Genomic DNA, 22,223 nt, shown 5'->3' with positions numbered 1-22,223 from the left:
ATGGGCGCACAAACCCCAGAGTCTGTCAAGACTGGCCCGTTCGGGCAGGGGTACCTTTACCTTTAATGTTCATAACAGCCCATACATAGATCAGCACAGGAAGACCAACCTGGAACCATTTTGATTCCTAAAATGAGTAAATGTTTTTTCCTCAAGGTCAAAGTGGGAAACCTCCCCATTGTCTCTTTCCTCACAAATCCTGTCTTAAGGGCACATTTAAGATATGAATAGGGTGTGAGCCTGTGAGAAGTATTTATCACTACCAAAGACTGGCCAGGCTCCCCAGTCAATCCAATCAAGTAACCTGCCAGACAGGAAATAAACAATGACAGGAGAAAAACAACATTCAAATTTCTGTTTTAAAACCGCCTTTTCTGTGATGTAGGTATGATGTATCTGAGGGGTGGTCTTGATCTACAGGGTGGCAATTTCAAAAGTCTTTATAAGGCCTTGCGCGCCATTTTTCTGGGTTCCTCCTCCTCTCCTGCGGGTGAGGGGAGCACCCTGTTGCAACAAATCAATAAAGATCAAGCTTACTAGCTGCTTTGCTTCTCAATATTCTCTGGTTGGCCTCTGTTATTTTCTCCTACCAATAGGGAACCTATGTAAGGACTCTATATGGGCTCTTGGATACCCCATAAGGGAAAAGGGCAATTTTTGTTTACAACAGTAGCTGGACTCCTTCCTTTATTCCGTAGGCTCTGCCTGCCGAGGTGAGCGACTGAGCAGCTTCACACCTAGATTTTTCCGTAACAATGGGGATTAGAGGCAGGACAATGAAAGTGGACTCTGTAAGCCCTTTTAGCTGCCGAGAGACTTAGACTTCAAGCCTGGAAGTGTCAGGGACTGGTTGGATGAGAAAGAGCAGGGGAATCGACCCAACCAAGAGCTCCCCACCCCCAGGGAAGGCGCAGAAGAGAAGGATTTCGAGCCTGGTGGAGGGACACTGGCCACAACTCAGAGGAAGGAACGAGCTGGGAAGTGGTAGAAGCAGGACCCTTGGAGGATAGTGAAGAGACAAGACAGCATGAATGGGTTTCTAGTTTGGGTGAAGGCGCCAGCAGCGACGACAGAAGGGAGGTAGAGCCTGCAGTTCTGTCCCAGGACCACTCTGAGGGCTTCTCTGCTGGCAGCTTGCTGGCCCCGTCTCCTCTTAGAACGAGGCATTTATTGCATCTTGCCAGGGCCAGGCAGACACAGAGCGAATCCCTTGGGGCTTGCCGTATAGAAGAAGAGCACAGAGGGAGGGGCCGGACACAAAGGGCTAGGGAGTGGAAGAGGAGAGACACGTCAGCCCAAAGCACTGCTTCATTGAGGCAGGATTACTTCTTAGAAGTCTCTGTGTGTTCTTTGTCCTGATTTCCTGAATAAAGAAACGAGCTGCACGTCAACCAAGTGTCCCTCTCTTCTTTCTCTGACCTGCAAACAACCGGCTTGCCCTGTCGGCTCCCCTGACAGGAAGGATAAATACCCACCTTCTAGGACGGTGGTCTGGAGATCTCATGTCCTCCCCACCCCTAGCCTTGGTGAGACAATTGCCTCGGGCGGCAGGATGGGGACAGCTGGAAACCGTGGCAGGTTCGGCGGCCCCAGTAGCATGCCAATCACCACCACCTGCTCCTCTTCAGCCTCCATTTTGCTCCCTTCAGAGTGCTGGGGCTTCCCTGAGCCCTCTTCCCTGTCGCCTCAGGAAGAGGCAAGGGGGACAGAGCAGGAAAGGAAGAGGCAATGGCAAGGGGGTATGCCCCCGGTATGCCCCACAGAAGACCTTAAGGTCCATAAATAGTGGTCCCGGGCCCTAAGGAAGTCAGATTAGCCTCAACCAGAGCAGGGCCTTCTCAGCACTGGCTCCGGCCTGGTGGAACACTCTGCCTCATGAGACCAGGGCCCTGCGGGATGTGATCTCTTTCTGCAGGGCCTGTAAGACAGAGTGGCCTTTGGTTGGAATCAACTTGATCCCCTCCCCCTCCCCCTCTTTCCTTTTTCTTTTCTCTGATGGAACTCCTATTTCCACCCCCAAAACCTTTTTGATTTGAGTTCCTACGAAATGAGGCTGTATTTTAATGTTTTAATGTCGTATTTTAATCTCGTTTTTAAGTTGTATTTCAATCAATTGTTTTTATACCTGGTGTCAGCCGCCCTGAGCCCTGTCTTGGCTGGGGAGGGTGTGGTATAAATAAATTTTATTATTATTATTATTATTATTATTATTATTATTATTATTATTATTTTATTTTCTGCTTTGCCTCAAGCGGCAAAATGTCTGGAGCCGGCCCTGCACACCTCTACTCCTGAAGTGGATTCGGCCATTGAAATTATAACAAAGATGCTTCTCATTCTCGTTCAGGGGGTGGCCGACAGTGCTGTCGTTCCCATCAAGGCCTTTCAGCAGGCAGGTGGGGAACACCACTGAGTCACCAGTTAAGCCATTGTAAAAACTTATTGTAGCGACAGGTGATACTCCCTGAGACAGAACAAAGGCCTTTTGGAGGGCAGGTATTGTTTCTAGAAACATTCACCCAGTTGCATCAAGGGGAGCAAATGTGACAAGCTGGGCTCAGTTACATCATTGCTAGAACAACACCACAAACAAACAAAAACAAGCAGCAACAACCCCACAGCTGAGATAATATCTGAAAATCTCTCCAGAACCTGTGAGTTAAAACTGGAGGGCAATACCCCGTGTTTATTTGCAAAGCTAAATTTGAAGTTACACACCAAACATACCCTCCAACATTCCTCAGATGGAAACAGGAACATTTTTCACTCCCCACACTGGGAACACACCCTCCTCGACCCCCCCCCATTTTTTATTTCTTATTTTTTGGTTGTGTGTGTGTCCCTGGTAAAGCATTTCCTGTCATAAGAAGGGCGAGTGCCACCACCAATGGGACACAGCACACATGCCCTTTGTCATCCAGGAAAAAAAACCTTAATCCCATCCCCCCCCCCCCATTCTTCGGTAGATTTACCAAGTGACTTGGAAACCACAATTAATTTAGAATGCGGCTGCCAGACTCGTGACTGCCTGGAGCGACTGCCGGGATCAAATAACACTGGCTCCCAGTACGTTTCCGAGCACAATTCAAAGTGTTGGTGCAGACCTTTAAAGCCCTAAACGGCCTTGGCCCAGAATACCTGAAGGAGCGTCTCCACCCCCGTCATTCAACCCAGACACTGAGCTCCAGCTCCAAGGGTCTTTTGGCTGTCCCCTAATTGGGAAATTATTAATGTTTGACCCTTTGTGGTGTTTTTAAATTTTGCTGGAAGCCGCCCAGAGTGGCTGAGGCAACCTAGTCAGATGGGAAGCATGTAAATAATAAAAGCAATTAAAAATATTAATAATATGCACCTTGTGCTCACGGGGAGAGTACGTGCAGACCTAGATGGGCCTTTGGCTTATTCCAGAAGGCTTTTCTTATTTCCATAGAGGTAGGAGTTGTTGTTCTGTTGAAAATAGGTGTATGCCAGACTTTTCCATGGGTCACATGTCCTGTTCTGCTACGAAAACAGTGGGAAGAAGGTGCTGCACTAGATGGGTCTATGCCCTTGAACCATCCGTCTCATGCCCTTAATCCCACCTGCAAAATTGCAGCAGCCTGGAAGTAGCCAAAGTGTGCTTAATAGAGCATTGGTAGTAAGTGTCAGGAGATCGTGATTTCGAAGCCCATCAGTGGACCTTAGACACTCTGAAAAGAAAAGAAGGAAGACCCTGTGAAGCTAAAGTTAGCCAACATCTCAGATGTAGACCTTGGCTACAAACTGGGTGTGTTAATATATAACTGTATAAAGTAAGGTAAAGGTAAAGGGACCCCTGACCATTAGGTCCAGTCGTGACCAACTCTGGGGTTGTGGCGCTCATCTCACTCTATAAGCTGAGGGAGCCAGTGTACAGCTTCCGGGTCATGTGGCCAGCATGACTAAGCTGCATCTGGCGAACCAGAGCAGTGCACGGAAACGCTGTTTACCTTCCCGCCGGAGTGGTACCTATTTATCTACTTGCACTTTGACATGCTTTTGAACTGCTAGGTTGGCAGGAGCAGGGACCGAGCAACGGGAGCCCACCCCATGGTGGGGATTCGAACCGCTGACCTTCTGATCAGCAAGTCCTAGGCTCTGTGATTTAGCCCACAGCGCCACCCACGTCCCTAACTGCACAAAGTAGTGCCTTGCAAAAAAGAAAAGAAAAAAGGAAAGCCCTGTCCAGGATAGATTAAGAGAACTGTGGAAATGCAACACTACAATGTTATCCTTCCACATTTCTGAATCATTGTTTCAATGGAGGGAGAGGCCTGTAGGAACTCCCCAGAACAAAACAAAGGTTTCCTTCATTTTTCCTTGGAACACTGCGAAGGTTCAGGTAGGTATTCAAATATTAGATACTTAAAGGTAAAGGTAAAGGACCCCTGACAGTTAAGTCCAGTCGTGAACAAGACTTGGGTTGCGGCGCTCATCTCGCTTTACTGGCCGAGGGAGCCAGCGCACAGCTTCCGGGTCATGTGGCCAGCATGACTAAGCCGCTTCTGGCGAACCAGAGCAGCGCACGGAAACACCGTTTACCTTCCCGCCGGAGTGGTACCTATTTATCTACTTGCACTTTGATGTGCTTTCGAACTGCTAGGTTGGCAGGAGCTGGGATGGAGCAACAGGAGCTCGCCCCATCGCTGGGATTTGAACCGCCGACCTTCCAATCGACAAGCCCTAGCTTCAGTGGACAAGCCCTAGGTTCCACCCGCGTCCCTATTAGATACTTTTGCACTTAGATCTTTCTAAGTATACCCCATCAGTTCTGTTAAGAAACCGGGTTGGCATGATGCCATGTGCCTAGAAAGCCATTTCAGCAAGGGAGCTTCAACAGAACTGCAGGTGGAATTCAGGGGTTCAAAGGCAGAGGCGACACAGAAATGCGAATCCCTTGACCAGGGGATATTGATTGGCATAGCTGGAGTAAAACTTTTTATTTGCACAGCCAATGCTCCAGGGTATAGATGGAAGAACCGGCTGGTTTTTGTTCCCTCAGTTCATAATTTTTGCAGTCTTAAATTTGTTTCTCCACATTTCTGCAGCAATTTTTGGGTCTTTCGTGTGTGTGTGTGTGTGTGTGTGTGTGTTTGTGTGTTTGTTTAAAACAAATCCTCATGAAAATTCACCAACATTTGACACGAATTCCTCCCAACACCACGCACACACACACATTTCTAAATGTGATTTTGACTAATGCACACATTTTCGCCAGCAGTTTTCCCTAACCCAATGCATTTTGTGTGTGTGTGTGATTTTTTTGAATAATGCTTTTTGTAGGATGGGGTCGGGTAACGGGCACCAGGGATGAGTTTATGGAATCAGCGTTGGCGGGCAGCTGGCACTGCAAAAAGGTGGGTAAGTGCAAATTTCAAAGGACAGCTGTGTTTCAGCTTGCATATTGTTTCAGAAAAGGTGACTGATACATTTCGCTTCAGCTGAGACCTGAATCAAATTGCTTACCCACTGAGCTCAGGAATGATGGGAGTTGGAGTGTGCCTGGCCTTTAAGACAGTCCTGAGGCCACACCCCTTCCCTAGCCACTCCCCTTCCCCTCTGCCTTTTCACCATCCTTTAGTGTTTCTGCCTGGCTGGACTTTGTCCTTTCCCTCTGATCCTGCCGCTTCCTTGCCTGGATGGAGGTTAGAGAGAACTCTGGGCAAGGAGAGGTGCAGTTAGGCTCCCCTGAGACCTTGGTGCCCCCCTCCTGAAAAAAATCTCTTCTCCCCCTTTGATCTTGCCATGACAGTGGCGGTGCATCACGACGCACACATACAGTACAGTGGTACCTCGGGTTACATACGCTTCAGGTTACAGACTCCACTAACCCAGAAATAGTACCTCAGGTTAAGAACTTTGCTTCAGGATGAGAACAGAAATCATGCTCCAGTGGCGCGGCAGCAGCGGGAGGCCCCATTAGCTAAAGTGGTGCTTCAGGTTAAGAACAGTTTCAGGTTAAGAACGGACCTCCGGAACGAATTAAGTACTTAACCCGAGGTACCACTATACATAATACAAGCCGGCAGTTAGCCTTCATACCACCTTGCCGTTTCTGTTATTATCTTATATATTTATGTATTAGATTTATATACTGCACTTCGTCGCAAGATCTCAGGGCAGTTCATAGGAGAAAACACAAGGAAAAAACACAAGTAGATAATTAAAACAATAAAAACAAAACAATAAGCCTCCCACCCTTTCTCACAAACACATTAAAAAGGCTGTAGAATATTAACACAGCTGTCAACGTTTCCCTTTTTTTAAGGGAAATTCCCTTATTCCGAATGGGATTCCTCGCAAGAAAAGGGAAAGGTTGACAGCTATGGATATTAACCAGCCCAAGGCCTGGCTGGGGAGAAATGTTTTCACTTGGCAGGTAAAGCTATACAGTGGTACCTTAGGTCAAGTACTTAATTCGTTCCGGAGGTCCATACTTAACCTGAAACTGTTCTTAACCTGAAGCACCACTTTAGCTAATGGGGCCTCCCGCTGCCACCATACGATTTCTGTTCTCATCCTGAAGCAAAGTTCTTAACCTGAAGCACTATTTCTGGGTTAGCGGAATCTGTAACCTGAAGCGTATGTAACCTGAGGTACCACTGTATAATGAAGGTGCCAGACATTTCACAAATAGGCAGCCTGTGCAGAAAAGGCCTATTACTCCTAGTGCTCAGCTCCCATCTCTTGCCTAAGCACACAACCTTACACAGATCAGGAGCGCTGACTTGCCCCCCCCAATTGAGGGGGTGTGGCCACGTGATGCATCACATGACGCATCACGTGATGCCACCCAGCATGTGCCAGGCAGGGGCAAGATGCATGGAGGGCAATCTTCACACTTGTTGGTCCTAGCCGCCACCCAGCTCCCAAGCTCCCAGGTGGATGCTGTGATGAGCAAAGCAAAGATATTGCTGGCCTCAGCTGCTACCTGGCTCCTGGGCTGCTAGGGCTCACGGAGGGCGCCCTATGGCGGGGTGGTGGTGGTGGTAGCCCCCTCGATATTGGGGGGGATACCCCCTTCCCCAAAGTATTGGAAGAACTGAAGCCCCCTTTGCCCTCTATTCCCGGCATCCCGAAACAGATAGCTGGGAACAGAATTGTGGGGTGATTTTTTTGAGCACACCACCCTAGTGGAAGCCAGTTTTGCCAACCCCTAGCTACGCCTCTGTGTGCGAGTGCATGTAGAAACTAGCCTACTAGACAAAGGCAACATTTTATACTTGTTGCCCTCCCTGCTTTGACCCCTGGTTCCACCCACAAGTGGAAGATTCATCGAGGGTGTAATACAGCCCTAAGGCCTGATAAATAATCCCTTCTTCTTCTCCTCCTCCTTCTTCTTCTGAAAAGAAATTTATATATTGGGTTTTTCAGGTTGAAACTTTACAGTCACATATATCCAACATACAACATAAAAAGTAAATTCCAATATTAATAATAATAATAATAATAATAATAATAATAATAATAATAATAATAATAATTTATTATTTATATCCCACCCATCTGGCTGGGCTTCCCCAGCCACTCTGGACGGCTTCCAACGAAATATTAAAATACAGTAATGCATCAAACATTAAAAGCTTCCCTAAAAAGGGCTGCCTTCAGATGTCTTCTAAAAGCCCTCCAAGGAATCTCTCGGACTTCTCCTCCTCCCCTTTGTGGGTCCTACTGTTAATCATTCTCTCCTGCATCTTTTATAATAATCCAGATCTTTTATCTCTCCATTGTGTCCAAAATTCACCATTAAACTACAAGCGATATTCTGATCCTACTAATGGTTTTAACTACAACGGTCTTTAAGATAATTTATTAAATTTTCCCCATTCCTTCTTAAACTTTTGGTCTTCCTGATTCTGAGCAATGATCCCGAACCCTCTCTATACAGAGTCAGCACCCATGTTGGGCTGGGCGGAGGGAAACCTGGGTTCATGATGCTCACGGAGTAACCATGGACCAATGGCTTTCTCTTGGCCTCACCTGCCTTCCAGGACTGTTGGGAGAATAAAGGCAGGGGAGAGCCATGTCTGCTGCTCTGAGTTCCTTGGATGAATGCAGATTCAGATGGGCTTCACTAGACAGTTTCACTAGGGTCGTGTACCTGCTGCAATCAGGGCCGAATTTAGGTTTGATGAGGCCCGAAGCTACTGAAGGTAATGGGGCCCTTTATATGTCCAATAGTCCTTTGTCAACAACAAATTGTCACTGTTTTCTTTGTTGAATATATGCTATATGGTAATTTATGTACCTAGTAGGTATCTAAAACCAGTGATATTTTAGGGAGCAGGCTAGCAGGTGGGGCCCATTACAGTGGTACCTCGGTTTATGAACTTCATCCGTTCCGGAAGATCGTTCTTAAACCGAAACCGTTCTTAAACTGAGGCGTGCTTTCCTTAATGAGGCCTCCTGCCGCTGCCGGTGCCCTTCCACCATTTGGATTCCATTCTTAGACCAAGGTAAAGTTCTCAAACTACTACTTCCTTTTTTGCGGAGTCCGTAAACCGAATCTTTCGTAAACAGGACTGTTCTTAAACCGAGGTACCACCGAGAGCCAGTGTGGTGTAGTGGTTAAGAGCGGTGGACTCGTAATCTGGTGAACCGGGTTCGCATCTCCGCTCCTCCACATGCAGCTGCTGGGTGACCTTGGGCTAGTCACACTTCTCTGAAGTCTCTCAGCCCCACTCACCTCACAGAGTGTTTGTTGTGGGGGAGGAAGGGAAAGGAGAATGTGAGCCGCTTTGAGACTCCTTAAAGGGAGTGAAAGGCGGGATATCAAATCCAAACTTCTCTTCTTCTGCTGCTTACATCATAGGAGCCTACACAACACAAAACACTGTTGCTGTACGTAGGTTTTATTTTACAGTGGTACCTCTGGTTATGAACTTGATTCGTTCCGGAGGTCCGTTCTTAACCTGAAACTGTTCTTAACCTGAGGAACCACTTTAGCTAATGGGGCCTCCCGCTGCTGCCACACGATTTCTGTTCTCATCCTGAGGTAAAGTTCTTAACCCAAGGTACTACTTCTGGGTTAGCGGAGTCTGTAACTCGAAGTGTTTGTTTGTAACCCGAGGTACCACTGTATTTGTTTTTTATCTTATATTTTGGAAATGTACATCCAGGTTTTGTTTCCTTCATTTTTTGGGGAGGGCCCGAAAAGCTATAGCTTGTTTAGCTTATACCTAAATCCGGCACTGGCTGCAATTTTTTGCCTCTTGCAGCATCGCAACAACTGCCTGCCAAATACCAAGCAGGTGATAATATTGCACCAGCTGTTGCTCGGTCCGGTGACTGTGACAATCACAGGAGAGAGGGTGGCTTTGGACACCATGGAAAGAGAGGGTGGCCAGCTTGTCTTGCTTTGCAGAGGATATTCCTCTAATTTCCAGGACTGGCAGTCCTCCATTTGAAAGAGGTTCCGTCCAAGGCCAGCTCATAGAACCCTAAGAAGGAGGCGGGATCTTTCAGTCACCCAATGAGATTTTGCCACATAGCATGGCAAATGGTTGCGATTTTGTGAGGACAAATTATTCCCATAAGAACTGCTTAGAGGTTTTGACAATAAAGAAGAATATACAAATTTTAAAAGCAAATGACGTGCATTTTAATAGGCAGCTTTCCATTTAAAAATAACATATAATTTGAACTGATGGTTTTATGTATACAGTGGTACCTCAGGTTAAGTTCTTAATTGGTTCCGGAAGCCCGTTCTTAACCTGAAGCTTTCTTAACCTGAAGCGGACTTTCCCATTGAAAGTAGCGGAAAGTGGATTGATCCATTCCAGGCGATGAAAAACACCCCCTAAAACAGCAATTTAACATGAATTTTACTGTCTAACGAGACCATTGATACATAAAATGAAGGCAATAATCAATGTACTGTATGATAAAATAAATAAGATAGTATTTTAGATGAAAAAAACAACGGCTATTATCCATTTCTGCAGTCACACAATCAACCAGTAGCTAAACTGGGTTCCACACAGTCACAAAAATGAAGTCACAAGCCACAGTCACAAAAGCGAAGTCACAAGTCAGTCCCATAAAATGAAGAACAAGTCACAGTCAAAAAACCAAAAAAGCCACACAAACCAAAACGCAAAAAACTGGCAAAAACAAAACCTCCAAATATAACTTCTGTGTTGTATGGGTGCACGGGACTCAACAGCTGGCTGACTCAACAGGAAGCCTCTGATTAGCAGCGAGGGAGTCAATTAACAAACGAAACACACCAAAACAGGAATCAGACGATGAAAAGTGACCCCTAAAACAGCAATTTTACACGAATTTTACCATCTAACGAGGCCATTGATCCATAAAATGAAATCAATAAAACAGTACAAAATGAAAATGTGATTTTCCCCCCTTACCTGCGCTGATGATAGTCAATGTTTGGATGGGGGCTCAGGGTTCTCTTCCACAATCACAATCAGCTTGGCTCCCGGCATTCGCAGAGGCCTCAGAGAGCTCCCGCGGCTGGAGCCCATGTGTGTGTGTGGGTGTGGGTGTGTGTACCACAAGAAGGGAGAACACAGCTGGAGTGGGCAGGCACACAAGCCAGAAGCTCACATGAGATTTACAGTCATACTTTGGTTCTCGAATGGGATCCATCCATTCGACTTCCAAAAATGTTCGAAAACCAAGGCGCAGCTTCTGGTTAGCTGCAGCCAATCGGAAGCTGCGGAAGCTGTGTTGGACATTTGGCTTCCAAAAAACATTCGCAAACCGGAACACTCACTTCTGGGTTTGCGGCATTTGGTAGGCAAAACGTTCAAATCTCAAGGCGTTCCAGAACCAAGGTACAACTGTATTTTCATTTAAATGATAGTAACTGGGCCAGGTCTGAAGCTCAACATCAAAAAAAGGAAGATCATGGCCACTGGTCCCATCACCTCCTGGCAAATAGAAGGGGAAGAAATGGAGTCAGTGAAAGATTTTACTTTCTTGGGCTCCATGATCACGGCAGATGGTGACAGTAGTCACGAAATTAAAAGACGCCTGCTTCTTGGGAGGAAAGCAGTGACAAACCTAGACAGCATCTTAAAAAACAAAGACATCACCTTGCCGACAAAGGTCCGTATAGTTAAAGCTATGATTTTCCCAGTAGTGATGTATGGAAGTGAGAGCTGGACCATAAAGAAGGCTGATCGCCGAAGAATTGATGCTTTTGAATTATGGTGCTGGAGGAGACTCAAGAGTCCCATGGACTGCAAGAAGAACAAACCTATCCATTCTGAAGGAAATCAGCCCTGAGTGCTCACTGGAAGGACAGATCGTGAAGCTGAGGCTCCAATACTTTGGGCCACCTCAGGAGAAGAGAAGACTCCCTGGAAAAGACCCTGATGTTGGGAAAGATGGAGGGCACAAGGAGAAGGGGACGACAGAGGACGAGATGGTTGGATAGTGTTCTCGAAGCTACCAGCATGAGTTTGACCAAACTGCGGGAGGCAGTGGAAGACAGGAGTGCCTGGCATGCTCTGGTCCAGGGGGTCATGAAGAGTCGGACAGGACCAAACGACTAAACAACAACAACAAAATGGGCCAGGTTCTGCTAATTGGTCCTATTGGCGGAAACTCACATGAGGGGGTCTGCTAGAGCCACAAGGCTTTCCCCCGCATCTCTCCCCCCCATGCCCCCCACCTCCCCAAATTGTCTTGGAGGGGATCGGCAGAACCCCATCCCCTTCAGAACTGAATGGGGTGGCTGGGAGAAAAGGGGAGATACTGCCATCAGGGAATGCTGAAATACTCACGCAGGTGAACATTTCTAGCAACGTGATGTTAAATTCCTCCTGGCGCTTCTAAAGTCACATCTATATGTAAAAGGGCTTGCCGATCAGAAGGTCGGCGGTTCAAATCCCTGTGACAGGGTGAGCTCCTGTTGCTCAGCCCCTGCTCCTGCCAACCTAGCAGTTCGAAAGCACGTCAAAGTGCAAGTAGATAAATAGGTACCACTCCGGCGGGAAGGTAAACGGCGTTTCCATGCGCTGCTCTGGTTCGCCAGAAGTGGATTAGTCATGCTGGCCACATGACCCGGAAGCTGTATGCCGGCTCCCTCGGCCAGTAAAGCAAGATGTGCGCCGCAACCCCAGAGTCAGCCACGACTGGACCTAATGGTCAGGGGTCCCTTTACCTTTACCTTTATTTTTGATAAATAAAAACAAAATGAGGTCCTGGGTACTCATATGTTGATGACTGTTGCAGTTGCCAGCACATAAAGGCTGCCACGGGCAGCAAAAAAAAAAAAAAAAAAAAAAAAAAAGTTCTGGTACTCTGAACCAGTGAGCACTGCCACAAAAAAGCCCTGTAAATCAGCACAGGTAAATTTTACTCAAATACTTGTTGTCGTTTTGGTGAAGCATTTATTCTTTTCTGGTGATGTATAACTCTTGGCTGTTGTGAGCCAACTTTTTCTTTTTTAAAAAAACACACAAAACCCTTACCTGCACCCCAGGATTTTCTCCCATTTTTGGGTGTTCCCTAATCTCCCCTTTTAAAGCAAGGTGCTTGAGAGAGTGATCTCTGTCCAAAGCAGGATTTCCTAGGCGACAGTTTATCCAACCCCTTTTCAGCCTGGCTTATAGCCCAGATTGGGGATCAAAGCTGTGTTGGTCACTCTTGTGGGCCATTTTAGCTGGGAGAAAAAGAAAATGCAATCCTGTTTTATCTTCCTGGACCTCTCAGCAACTTTTACCACTGATTCCCTTTATAGACCACTGTCAGGGAACTGACATCAGAGCGAGAGGCGAAGGGGAGGCTCCCAGATTCTGCAGGCAAAGGACCCAGCACCAGGGGGAGAAGCATCTCGGTAGAAGGAAATCAGCGCAACACCAAGGATAAAGGGGGGCAAATGGGGGAAGCGGAGGGAGAGCTCCGGGATTCTTCTCTGGAGATCAGTGAGGAGAGCACAGGCCCTCCACTACCCATGCCCTCCCTGCGCAGAAGACTCCCGCGCAGTGAGAGGAGGAGGCGACTGGGAGTCAGACAGCTTCTATGCTGGAAAAGGTTTAAGAAACGCCCACAGACAGATTCTGCCAGCGACTGAGACAGCCACGCGGAGATGGGCTGCGCAGTCAGAACAGTTTAACCAAGGCAATTAAGCCTAGAGAGGCGGCAGTTTACGCACGAGTAACTCATACCCATTACACCCACCTTTCCTTCAAGTGGTTCTCCCACTCCCCGTTTTATTCTTACAGCAACACCGTGAAGATGAAGCTTAATGCCCGCAGTGGATGCACATTTTCCAAGAGTCCCGGGGAGAAAGGGACCTCCAGTTTTTTTACGTGAGATCTCGGCGGCCATTTTGGGTGCCTCAATCTCACACACTGTTCTGCTGCACTCTTGGTCCCCCCCCATAAAAAAGTGGGAGCAAGGTGTGGGTCATGTGACTTGTCTAGGAACACATCCAGGAAGATGTGTGTCCCAGTTTTGGGTCAGAAAAAGTCGGACGTAAACAAGATGGAGGTACCGTTGTCAGTGGGGAAAATTGATCAAATTGAGAAACTTGGAGGTACCAGAAAATTCGGCCTTGGGTGTGAATTTTGCTGGTAAAATAACATAAAAAGATCTCTGCCAAAGGCATACCCTCCAACATTTCTCCGATGAAAATAGAGGTATCCTATCCTATCCTATCCTATCCTATCCTATCCTATCCTATATTATTATTATTATTATTATTATTATTATTATTATTATTACTACAGTGGTTCCATGATTTTCGAACGTCTCCATTGACAAACACTTCGGTTTTCAAACGCTGTAAACCTGGAAGTAAATGCTTCGTTTTTCGAACACTTTTTGGAAGTCGAACATGCTTTGCAGCTTCCACATTGAGTTTTCTGTATTGCATTGAGGCTTTCGAACATCTCACAACTCCAACGGTCTTCTAGAACAGATTACATTTGAAAACCAAGGTATCACTGTATTATTATTATTATTATTATTATTATTATTATTATTATTATTATTAAATTTATTCTCTGCCCATCTGACTGGGTTGCCCCAGACTTTCTGGGCAGCTTCCAACATATATAAAAACATAATAAAACATTAAACATTAACAAACAGCGCTGCCTTCAGATGTCTTCTAAAGGTTGTATAGTTATCTCCTTGGCTTGGGGGCCTCATAACTCTATACTCTCCAACATTTCTCCGATGAAAATAGGAAAGTCCTGAGGAAAAGCGGAACGTTCTGGGATCAAAGCAGAAACTGGGATGGCCTCTGTAAACTCAGGACTGTCCCTGGAAAATGGGGGCACTTGGAGGGTCTGCAAAGGCCATCAAGTCCAGCAACCTGTTCTCATTTTGGCCTCCCAGATGCCTCTTGGGGCCATAGCTGTCAACGTTTTCCTTTTTCGAAGGGAAATTCCCTTATTCCGAATAGGATTCCTCGCAAGAAAAGGGAAAAGTTGACAGCTATGCTTGGGGCACCTGCAGAAAATGGCTGCCTCCACTACCACCCTCTGCAAAGATTTTCATTTTTCAAACCCACCTCACACACCTGGTGCTTCCTTTTATGAGGGGGACAGGATGTCTCTACAAAAATGTACGGGGGGCATATTCAGCCCTGCTGTGGTTCAAACGCCCCAATAGTTTGGGTGTTGCTTGGCTCGGTCGGTAACCTGAGATGTCTGCCCAGCTGTGGGAGTCACTTGGCTTGGGCAATAAGATGTCACAAGCCTTTGTTGCTTTTAGGCCCAAAATAATGAGGGTTATGAGAAGTGGCTAATTAGTCGTGCCCACATAAAAAACAAACTGAAATAGTCTCTCCTTTGGCACAGATTTTATTCCTCTCAGTTCACATACAACGCCCTTCTCCCATTTCCCCAAAACGTAGTCTCCTCACAGTCTTCATGAAGCCCCTCCATGCTGACTCGAGGGACCCACTTGAGAGGAATCTCCCTCGATCCCCAAGTCCAAGCCTTGGGCTCTTCCAGTCTGTGCTTTGGGTCATTGAGAATATATTGACTGGGGCTGATGGGAGCTGTGGGCATATGTTCTGACATTTTGTGTCCCAAATCTAGCCTGTTCCCCCTCCGCAAGGCCCGCAGAGGCACTCTGGTGTGTCCCTTTGAGAGGGCCATTGCACCATCCCAATAGAATCATAGAATCATAGAATCATAGAGTTGGAAGAGACCACAAGGGCCATCGAGTCCAACCCCCTGGCAAGCAGGAAACAGCATCAGAGCACTCCTGACATATGGTTGTCAAGCCTCTGCTTAAAGACCTCCAAAGTAGGAGACTCCACCACACTCCTTGGCAGCAAATTCCACTGTCAAACAGCTCTTACTGTCAGGAAGTTCTTCCTAATGTTTAGGTGGAATCTTCTTTCTTGTAGTTTGGATCCATTGCTCCGTGTCCGCTTCTCAATAGTCAATGGGATGTGGCAGGGCAAAGGGACTTCATCCTGGCAAGTCCCTGGCAATGTTAGAGTGATGCCAGAAGGCGCTCTGACACTCGTTAACAGGATCGGGCGCAACCCTGCTGACTCGCGCCAGGGTGCCAGTCTTAAACATGGCATTCTGGTATACAAACAGAAGCCTCTTTTTTCTGGGATGTCCCGGTTAAAACAAGACGGTTGGGGGGGGGGTTATGGCTGTGGGTGGTCCCAGGTTGGCAAAGGCTATAAAAAGGTAAAGGGACCCCTGACCATTAGGTCCAGTCGTGACCGACTCTGGGGATGCGACGCTCATCTCGCTTTATTGGCCGAGGGAGCCAGCGTACAGCTTCCAGGTCATGTGTCCAGCATGACTAAGCCGCTTCTGGCGAACCAGAGCAGCGCATGGAAACGGCGTTTACCTTCCTGCTGGAGCGGTACCTATTTATCTACTTGCACTTTGATGTGCTTTCAAAGTGCTAGGTTGGCAGGGGCAGGGACCAAACAACGGGAGCTCACCCCGTCGCAGGGATTTGAACCGCCGGTCTTCTGATCAGCAAGTCCTAGGCTCTGTGGTTTAACCCACAGCGCCATCCGCATCCCAAGTATACTAAGACATAAATAATCTTGTGTGAATTATAGGGACAGAACTACCTAAACTGTATAGAAATTTATTTACATATGCAACTACAGCGGCAAGAATGCTACTCGCCCCGAAATGGAAAGAAGCAGAAATCCCAGCAAAGGAAGACTGGACACAAAAACTTGTGGAATACACAGAAGTGGTGAAACTTAACCGGAAGAATAAGAACTTAAGATAACAAACTTTTTAAATAAACGAATGGAAATGGTTTATTGAATATTTACAGATAAGTTGCAAACAGATAAAAACATTGGCAGAATTATTGCAATAACCTGCCGTTTCACAAGAGTGTAAATTTAAAGAACATCATTGAATGAGCAAATTAAATGAATTTAGATATGCAGAATATATATTTTTTAAAATACATTTAAGGAACCCCTGAAAGAGGGGGAAGGAGGTGAAGCATTGAAATGTTAAAATGGTTGTAAAACTAATGAAATGTATAAATTTGAAAAGTATAAATAAAAACCTTTTTAAAAGACATAAATAATTCACACCCGTGCATACTTAAATCACTGTCCGTACCAAAACTTGAGACGAGCGTGGAAACTCTGGCAAACCGTGACGGTTTCACAAGATGGGGAGCGTTCTGCACATTGTTAATTAAAAGCAGCTTAAAATAGCACAGAAGAAAAGAAGAAGTTGTAAAACAATCTGGAACATGCCAAACGAAAAAAAAAATTGCTTGAGGTTGGCAAAAAGTATCTCCAAGGCTCATGTGATGCACACCTACTGAGGGTGTCTCATCACATGCTTGGCCACAGCAGAACTCAACACCAAGATGAAAAGGGTGTGTCTGGTACAATAAACTAATCTCCACCCACTGTCAGCTCGAAGACACCAAGGTTGTGACAGAGGACTGCCGCTGCAATATATAGGGCTGTCATGATTCAGCTCTAGCCCGTGTAGCAACAGATCTGTGGCTGGTGTTTTTCGCAGCTCCTCAAGAGGTGTCATTTTCTACCTGTCTACCTTCCAGTTGCCTCCGTTGTGAATATTTCGGGACTATGGCCGGGAGAGCTGCCGCTGCCTTGCTTCTCACAGCATCCATCTTACAAATAGGTAAGAAGAGCTGAGAGGTGGAAGGCCGCTTGGACCAGACTTGCACACCCGACCGCAACTGTGGGTGTTGCTTATTTCCAGTGAGGGTCTGTGAACTGCAAGGTCGGCAGGTGGTTTAGGCTGTGGTTGTGCACACCTGCGGTAGGGGAACCTCAAAATCGGGGGGAGGGAAGCCAAAGGCAGCCCCCAAAAGGCCTCTCTAACTGGTCCTCTTTCCAGACTATGGCTTGGTTCTCACTAACCCTGGTTCTCACTCTCCTGGAGTGGCTGGGCTCCATCTCTGAGCACCAATAATGCTTTCTGCTTGCCTGGATGGAGATGTGAGAGTGTGCAGAAACTAGCCTACTGCATAATAATGGTTCAGTTTTGGCAAAAGATTCCTGAATCACAGCGGGTTAGATGAGATGATCCTTGTGGTCTCTTCCAACTCTACAGTCCTATGAATGTATAAATCTATGAATTTACCGTATTTTTTGCTCTGTAAGACTCACTTTTTCCCTCCTAAAAAGTAAGGGGAAATGTGTGTGCGTCTTATGGAGCGAATGCAGGCTGCGCAGCTATCCCAGAAGCCAGAACAGCAAGGGGGATCGCTGCTTTCACTGTGCAGCAATCTCTCTTGCTGTTCTGGCTTCGGGGATTCAGAATTTTTTTTTTTTTCTTGTTTTCCTCCTCCAAAAACTAGGTGCGTCTTGTGGTCTGGTGCGTCTTATAGAGCGAAAAATACAGTACATTTGTTGCTCAGCCCACTTTAAAAAAACAATTTATTTGATTTTTCAACTTAAAATTTGCAGAGACAAAGCAAACATAAATCATAAAGCAAGATTCCAATGAATCTCCAGGACTTCCATATTCCCCTATGTGGGTCCTATTATTAATCAGTTCCTCCCGCATCTTTTATGACAATCCAAACCCTTTACTTCTTACTTTATGCTCAGAATCAACCTTAAACTACAAGTGATATTCCAATCCTACTAACGATTTTAACTGTTCACAGTAGTCTTTAAGATAACTTATAAATTTCCCCATCCCTTGTTAAAATTTTGGTCTTCCTGATTTCTGACTCTTCCAGTCATTTTAGCCATTTCAGCATAGTCATAGAATCATAGAATCATAGAGTTGGAAGAGACCACAAGGGCCATCGAGTCCAACCCCCTGCCAAGCAGGAAACACCATCAGAGCACTCCTGACATATGGTTGTCAAGCCTCTGCTTAAAGACCTCCAAAGGAGGAGACTCCACCACACTCCTTGGCAGCAAATTCCACTGTCTTACTGTCAGGAAGTTCTTCCTAATGTTTAGGTGGAATCTTCTTTCTTGTAGTTTGGCTCCATTGCTCCGTGTCCGCTTCTCTGGAGCAGCAGAAAACAACCTTTCTCCCTCCTCTATGTGACATCCTTTTATATATTTGAACATGGCTATCATATCACCCCTTAACCTCCTCTTCTCCAGGCTAAACATGCCCAGCTCCCTTAGCCGTTCCTCATAAGGCATCGTTTCCAGGCCTTTGACCATTTTGGTTGCCCTCCTCTGGACACGTTCCAGTTTGTCAGTGTCCTTCTTGAATTGTGGTGTAGTCCATCAACTTCATTTGCCATTCTTCTCTGGTAGGAACTTTACATTATTTCCATCTTTCGGACCAGTAACATCTGTGCAGCCCGTGGTCGCATACAGAAATAGTCTTTTCTGCTCCTTTGGGATTTTGGTATCTAAGTCCACTTTGGCCTCTGGCCATGGTCAACCACAAGCATGTCTTCCACCCCCCCCCCAAGTCATTGGAAACATCCAAAGGACCTATTGAAAATGTGTGCAGGGATATTTCTCCCTGGAGATCTGGTGTAAGAGAGTCCTTGAACTGCTACCTGACTGGAGTGAGTCTGCTGCTTCCCTCTCCTTAAAAGAGGATAGGACAAATTTATGGAGGACAAGGCTATTGATGGCTACTTGCCATGATGGCTGTGCTCTGAATGCTTCTGAATAGCAGTTTTTGGAAATATAATAATAATAATAATAATTTATTATTTATACCCCGCCCATCTGGCTGAGTTTCCCCAGCCACTCTGGGTGGCTCCCAATTGAGTGTTAACAGAATATCAAAATACAATAGTCTATTAAACATTAAAAGCTTCCCTAAACAGGGCTGCCTTCAGATGTCTTCTAAAAGTCTGGTAGTTGTTTATTTCCTTGACATCTGATGGGAGGGTGTTCCACAGGGCAGGCGCCACTACCGAGAAGGCCCTCTGCCTGGTTCCCGGTAACCTCACTTCTCGCAATGAGGGAACCGCCAGAAGGCCCTCGGCGGTGGATCTCAGTGTCCGGGCAGAATGATGAGGGTGGAGGCGCTCCTTCAGGTATACTGGACTGAGGCCATTTAGGGCTTAAAAGCTCAGCACCAACACTTTGAATTGTGCTTGGAAACATACTGGGAGCCAGTGTAGGTCTTTCAAGACCGGTGTTATGTGGTCTCGGCAGCTACTCCCAGTCACCAGTCTAGCTGCTGCATTCTGGATTAATTGCAGTTTCCGGGTCACCTTTAAAGGTAGCCCCAGGTAGAGCGCATTGCAGTAGTCCAAGCAGGAGATAACTAGAGCATGCACCACTCTGGCAAAACAGTCCGCGGGCAGACAGGGTCTCAGCCTGCGTACCAGATGGAGCTGGTAGACAGCTGCCCTGGACACAGAATTGAGGTTCTGCTTTCTGGCTTCCAATGGGCCACTGTCAGAAAAGGATACTGGACGAAGATGAGCCTCTGGCCTGATCCAGCAGCCTGTTCTTATGTTCTGCTCATTTTGTATGATAAAGCGGCTGTAACATGAATGCTAGAAGCCTCAGGCAAGAGAGGGGAGATTTGCGCTTTCCCTGCCTTCCACTTTTTCAATTGCAACGCTCCTCTAGCTGATCTCACCACCAGCCTCTTGGGGAGGGTGACAAACACACACACACACACACACCGAGCTTTGCCGAAAGAGAGAAAACGCATCACCCCAGATAAAGACATATATTTGCACAAAATGATCATTAGCAAATGCAAATTTAGAAATACCCCTGGTCCTGCAAGCTAGGGTTGATAGGAAGTGCAGTCCAACGACAGCTGGGGACCCAAGGTGGAGAAACACTGAAAACGGAATTAGATTGTGGGCATGTCACCAGCTATAATAATAATAATAATTTATTATTTATACTCCGCCCATCTGGCTGGGTTTCTCCAGCCACTCTGGGCGGCTTCCAACACAATATTAAAATACAGTAATGCATGAAACATTAACAGCTTCCCTAAACAGGGCTACCTTCAGATGTCGTCTAAAAGTCTGGTAGTTGTTTTTCTCTTTGACATCTGGTGGGAGGGTGTTCCCACAGGGTGGGTGCCACTACCGAGAAGGCCCTCTGCCTGCTTCCCTGTACCTTCACTTCTAACAGGAAGGGAACCACTAGAAGGCCCTCAGCGCTGGACCTCAGTGTCCGGGCAGAACGATGGGGGTGGAGACGCTCCTTCAGATATACTGGACTGAGGCCGTTTAGGGCTTGAAAGATCAGCACCAACGCTTTGAATTGTGCTCGGAAATGTACTGGGAGCCAGTGTAGGTCTTTCAAGACCAGTGTTATGTGGTCTTGGTGGCCGCTCCCAGTCACCAGTCTAGCTGCAGCATTCTGGATTAGTTGTAGTTTCACCTTCAAAGGTAGCCCCACATAGAGTGCATTGCAGTAGCTACAGGGGGCTGAGGGGTCTTGGGATCCCCTCAATATCTGGGGGTAAGGAGCCAGGTCTCCTGAACGTTGAGGGGGTGGAGGAGGTCAGGTCCCCTCCCAACGATTGTCCTTTCCAGTGTCATTGCTGGATCTTCAGCACTCTTGACTCTGCTTTCTGAGGAACCCTAAGTGCCTTTCCTGTGCCCCCTACCTTGAGAGAGAGGGAGAGATAAAGAGAAGGGTTGTTTTTTAGAAGCTTCAAAGAACAAGCACTTCAGCCCAGACATATCCAAATTGCATAACCACAAGGAAGTCGCCAAAAAAAGAACCGGCTGGCAGGCGTCAAGGTGAGGTGAGTGGCAGTGCGATTTAACTCGTCCCTCCCCAGGGAGTTCTCAGAGCACAGGAATCCTGCTGAAGCGCTCCTTCAAGTGCAAAAGAAAACCAAGGTGTGTACATGTGAGGTCAGCTAAAGTCATTCCCAAGGGCCCCACCCCTGACATCTGCATAGTCAGGTTTCAAGTACGAAAAGAGCTGAGGTTGCTTCTCCCAGGCACACAATCCAGTAATTGGGGTGAACGGCAGATCCCAGGTCTAGCAGGGAGGAGGACCTGGGGTGATCTTCAGTTTTTATGTGTGCAGGCTCTGCACAAATGGGGGCGTTTGAACTTGAAGAGCTCCCGAGTGGAGCTAAAGAACACGGTTGATCTCTCTCTTCATTTGTAATAATAATAATAATAATAATAATAATAATAATAATAACAACAACAACAACAACAACAATAAATTATTTGTTCCCCAGCCACTTTGGGCGGCTTCCGACAAAGATTAAAAATACATTAAAATGTCACACATTAAAAACTTCCCTGAAAAGGGCTGCCTTCAGATGTCTTCTGAATGTCCGGTAGTTGTTTATCTATTTGACATCTGATGGGAGGGCGTTCCACAGGGCGGGTGCCACTACCAAGAAGGCCCTCTGCCTGGTTCCCTGTAACCTCACTTCTCACAGTGAGGGAACCGGCAGAAGGCCCTCAGAGCTGAACCTTAGTGTCCGGGCAGAACGATGGTGGTGGAGATGCTCCTTCAGGTATACTGGACCGAGGCCGTTTGTACCCAAATAAAGGCCTAAATGGGGATTAAAAGAGAGGCCTGTTGGGTCCCTGGATCAGATCAGATTCTGTCTATCTCATCTTTTCCCCCACAATGGCCAAACAGGCGTTTCTGGGAAAACCAAGAAGGAGGCTTCGATTTATTTGTTTGCCGTTATGAGCCTTACAGAATTACAGTCCTCCCAATATTAAAATCTGTGGTAAGGATGTGTCTGTAGAGGCTTGAGACTTCCTCTCTGGGCAGAACCCAAGGGAAAACTTAAAGGGGAAGCAGTTTGGGATGGTCAGTGCTTTGAGCTCAGCGCCGTGTTTCACTTCTTCATGTCACAAAATGC

At 46.7% G+C, this 22,223-nt stretch overlaps 1 protein-coding gene across 1 annotated transcript in view; it reads left to right on the top strand.

Annotated features, from left to right (window-relative positions):
- LOC309525288 (uncharacterized protein) overlaps window positions 1-22,223 on the top strand; it is a 45,095-nt gene that overhangs the window by 17,970 nt on the left and 4,902 nt on the right. Inside the window, exon 3 of the mRNA XM_082210847.1 lies at window positions 17,014-17,096. Within this exon, the coding sequence (XP_082066973.1) occupies window positions 17,014-17,096 (83 nt within the window). The remainder of the gene's footprint in view (window positions 1-17,013; window positions 17,097-22,223) is intronic.

This window comes from Podarcis vaucheri (assembly GCF_965113315.1).
Source record: "Podarcis vaucheri genome assembly, chromosome: 2".
In the NCBI taxonomy this organism is placed as follows: Eukaryota; Metazoa; Chordata; class Lepidosauria; order Squamata; family Lacertidae; genus Podarcis; species Podarcis vaucheri.
The sequence above is the reverse complement of the archived record's forward strand: the minus strand, read 5'-3'. Positions and strand labels throughout refer to the sequence as shown.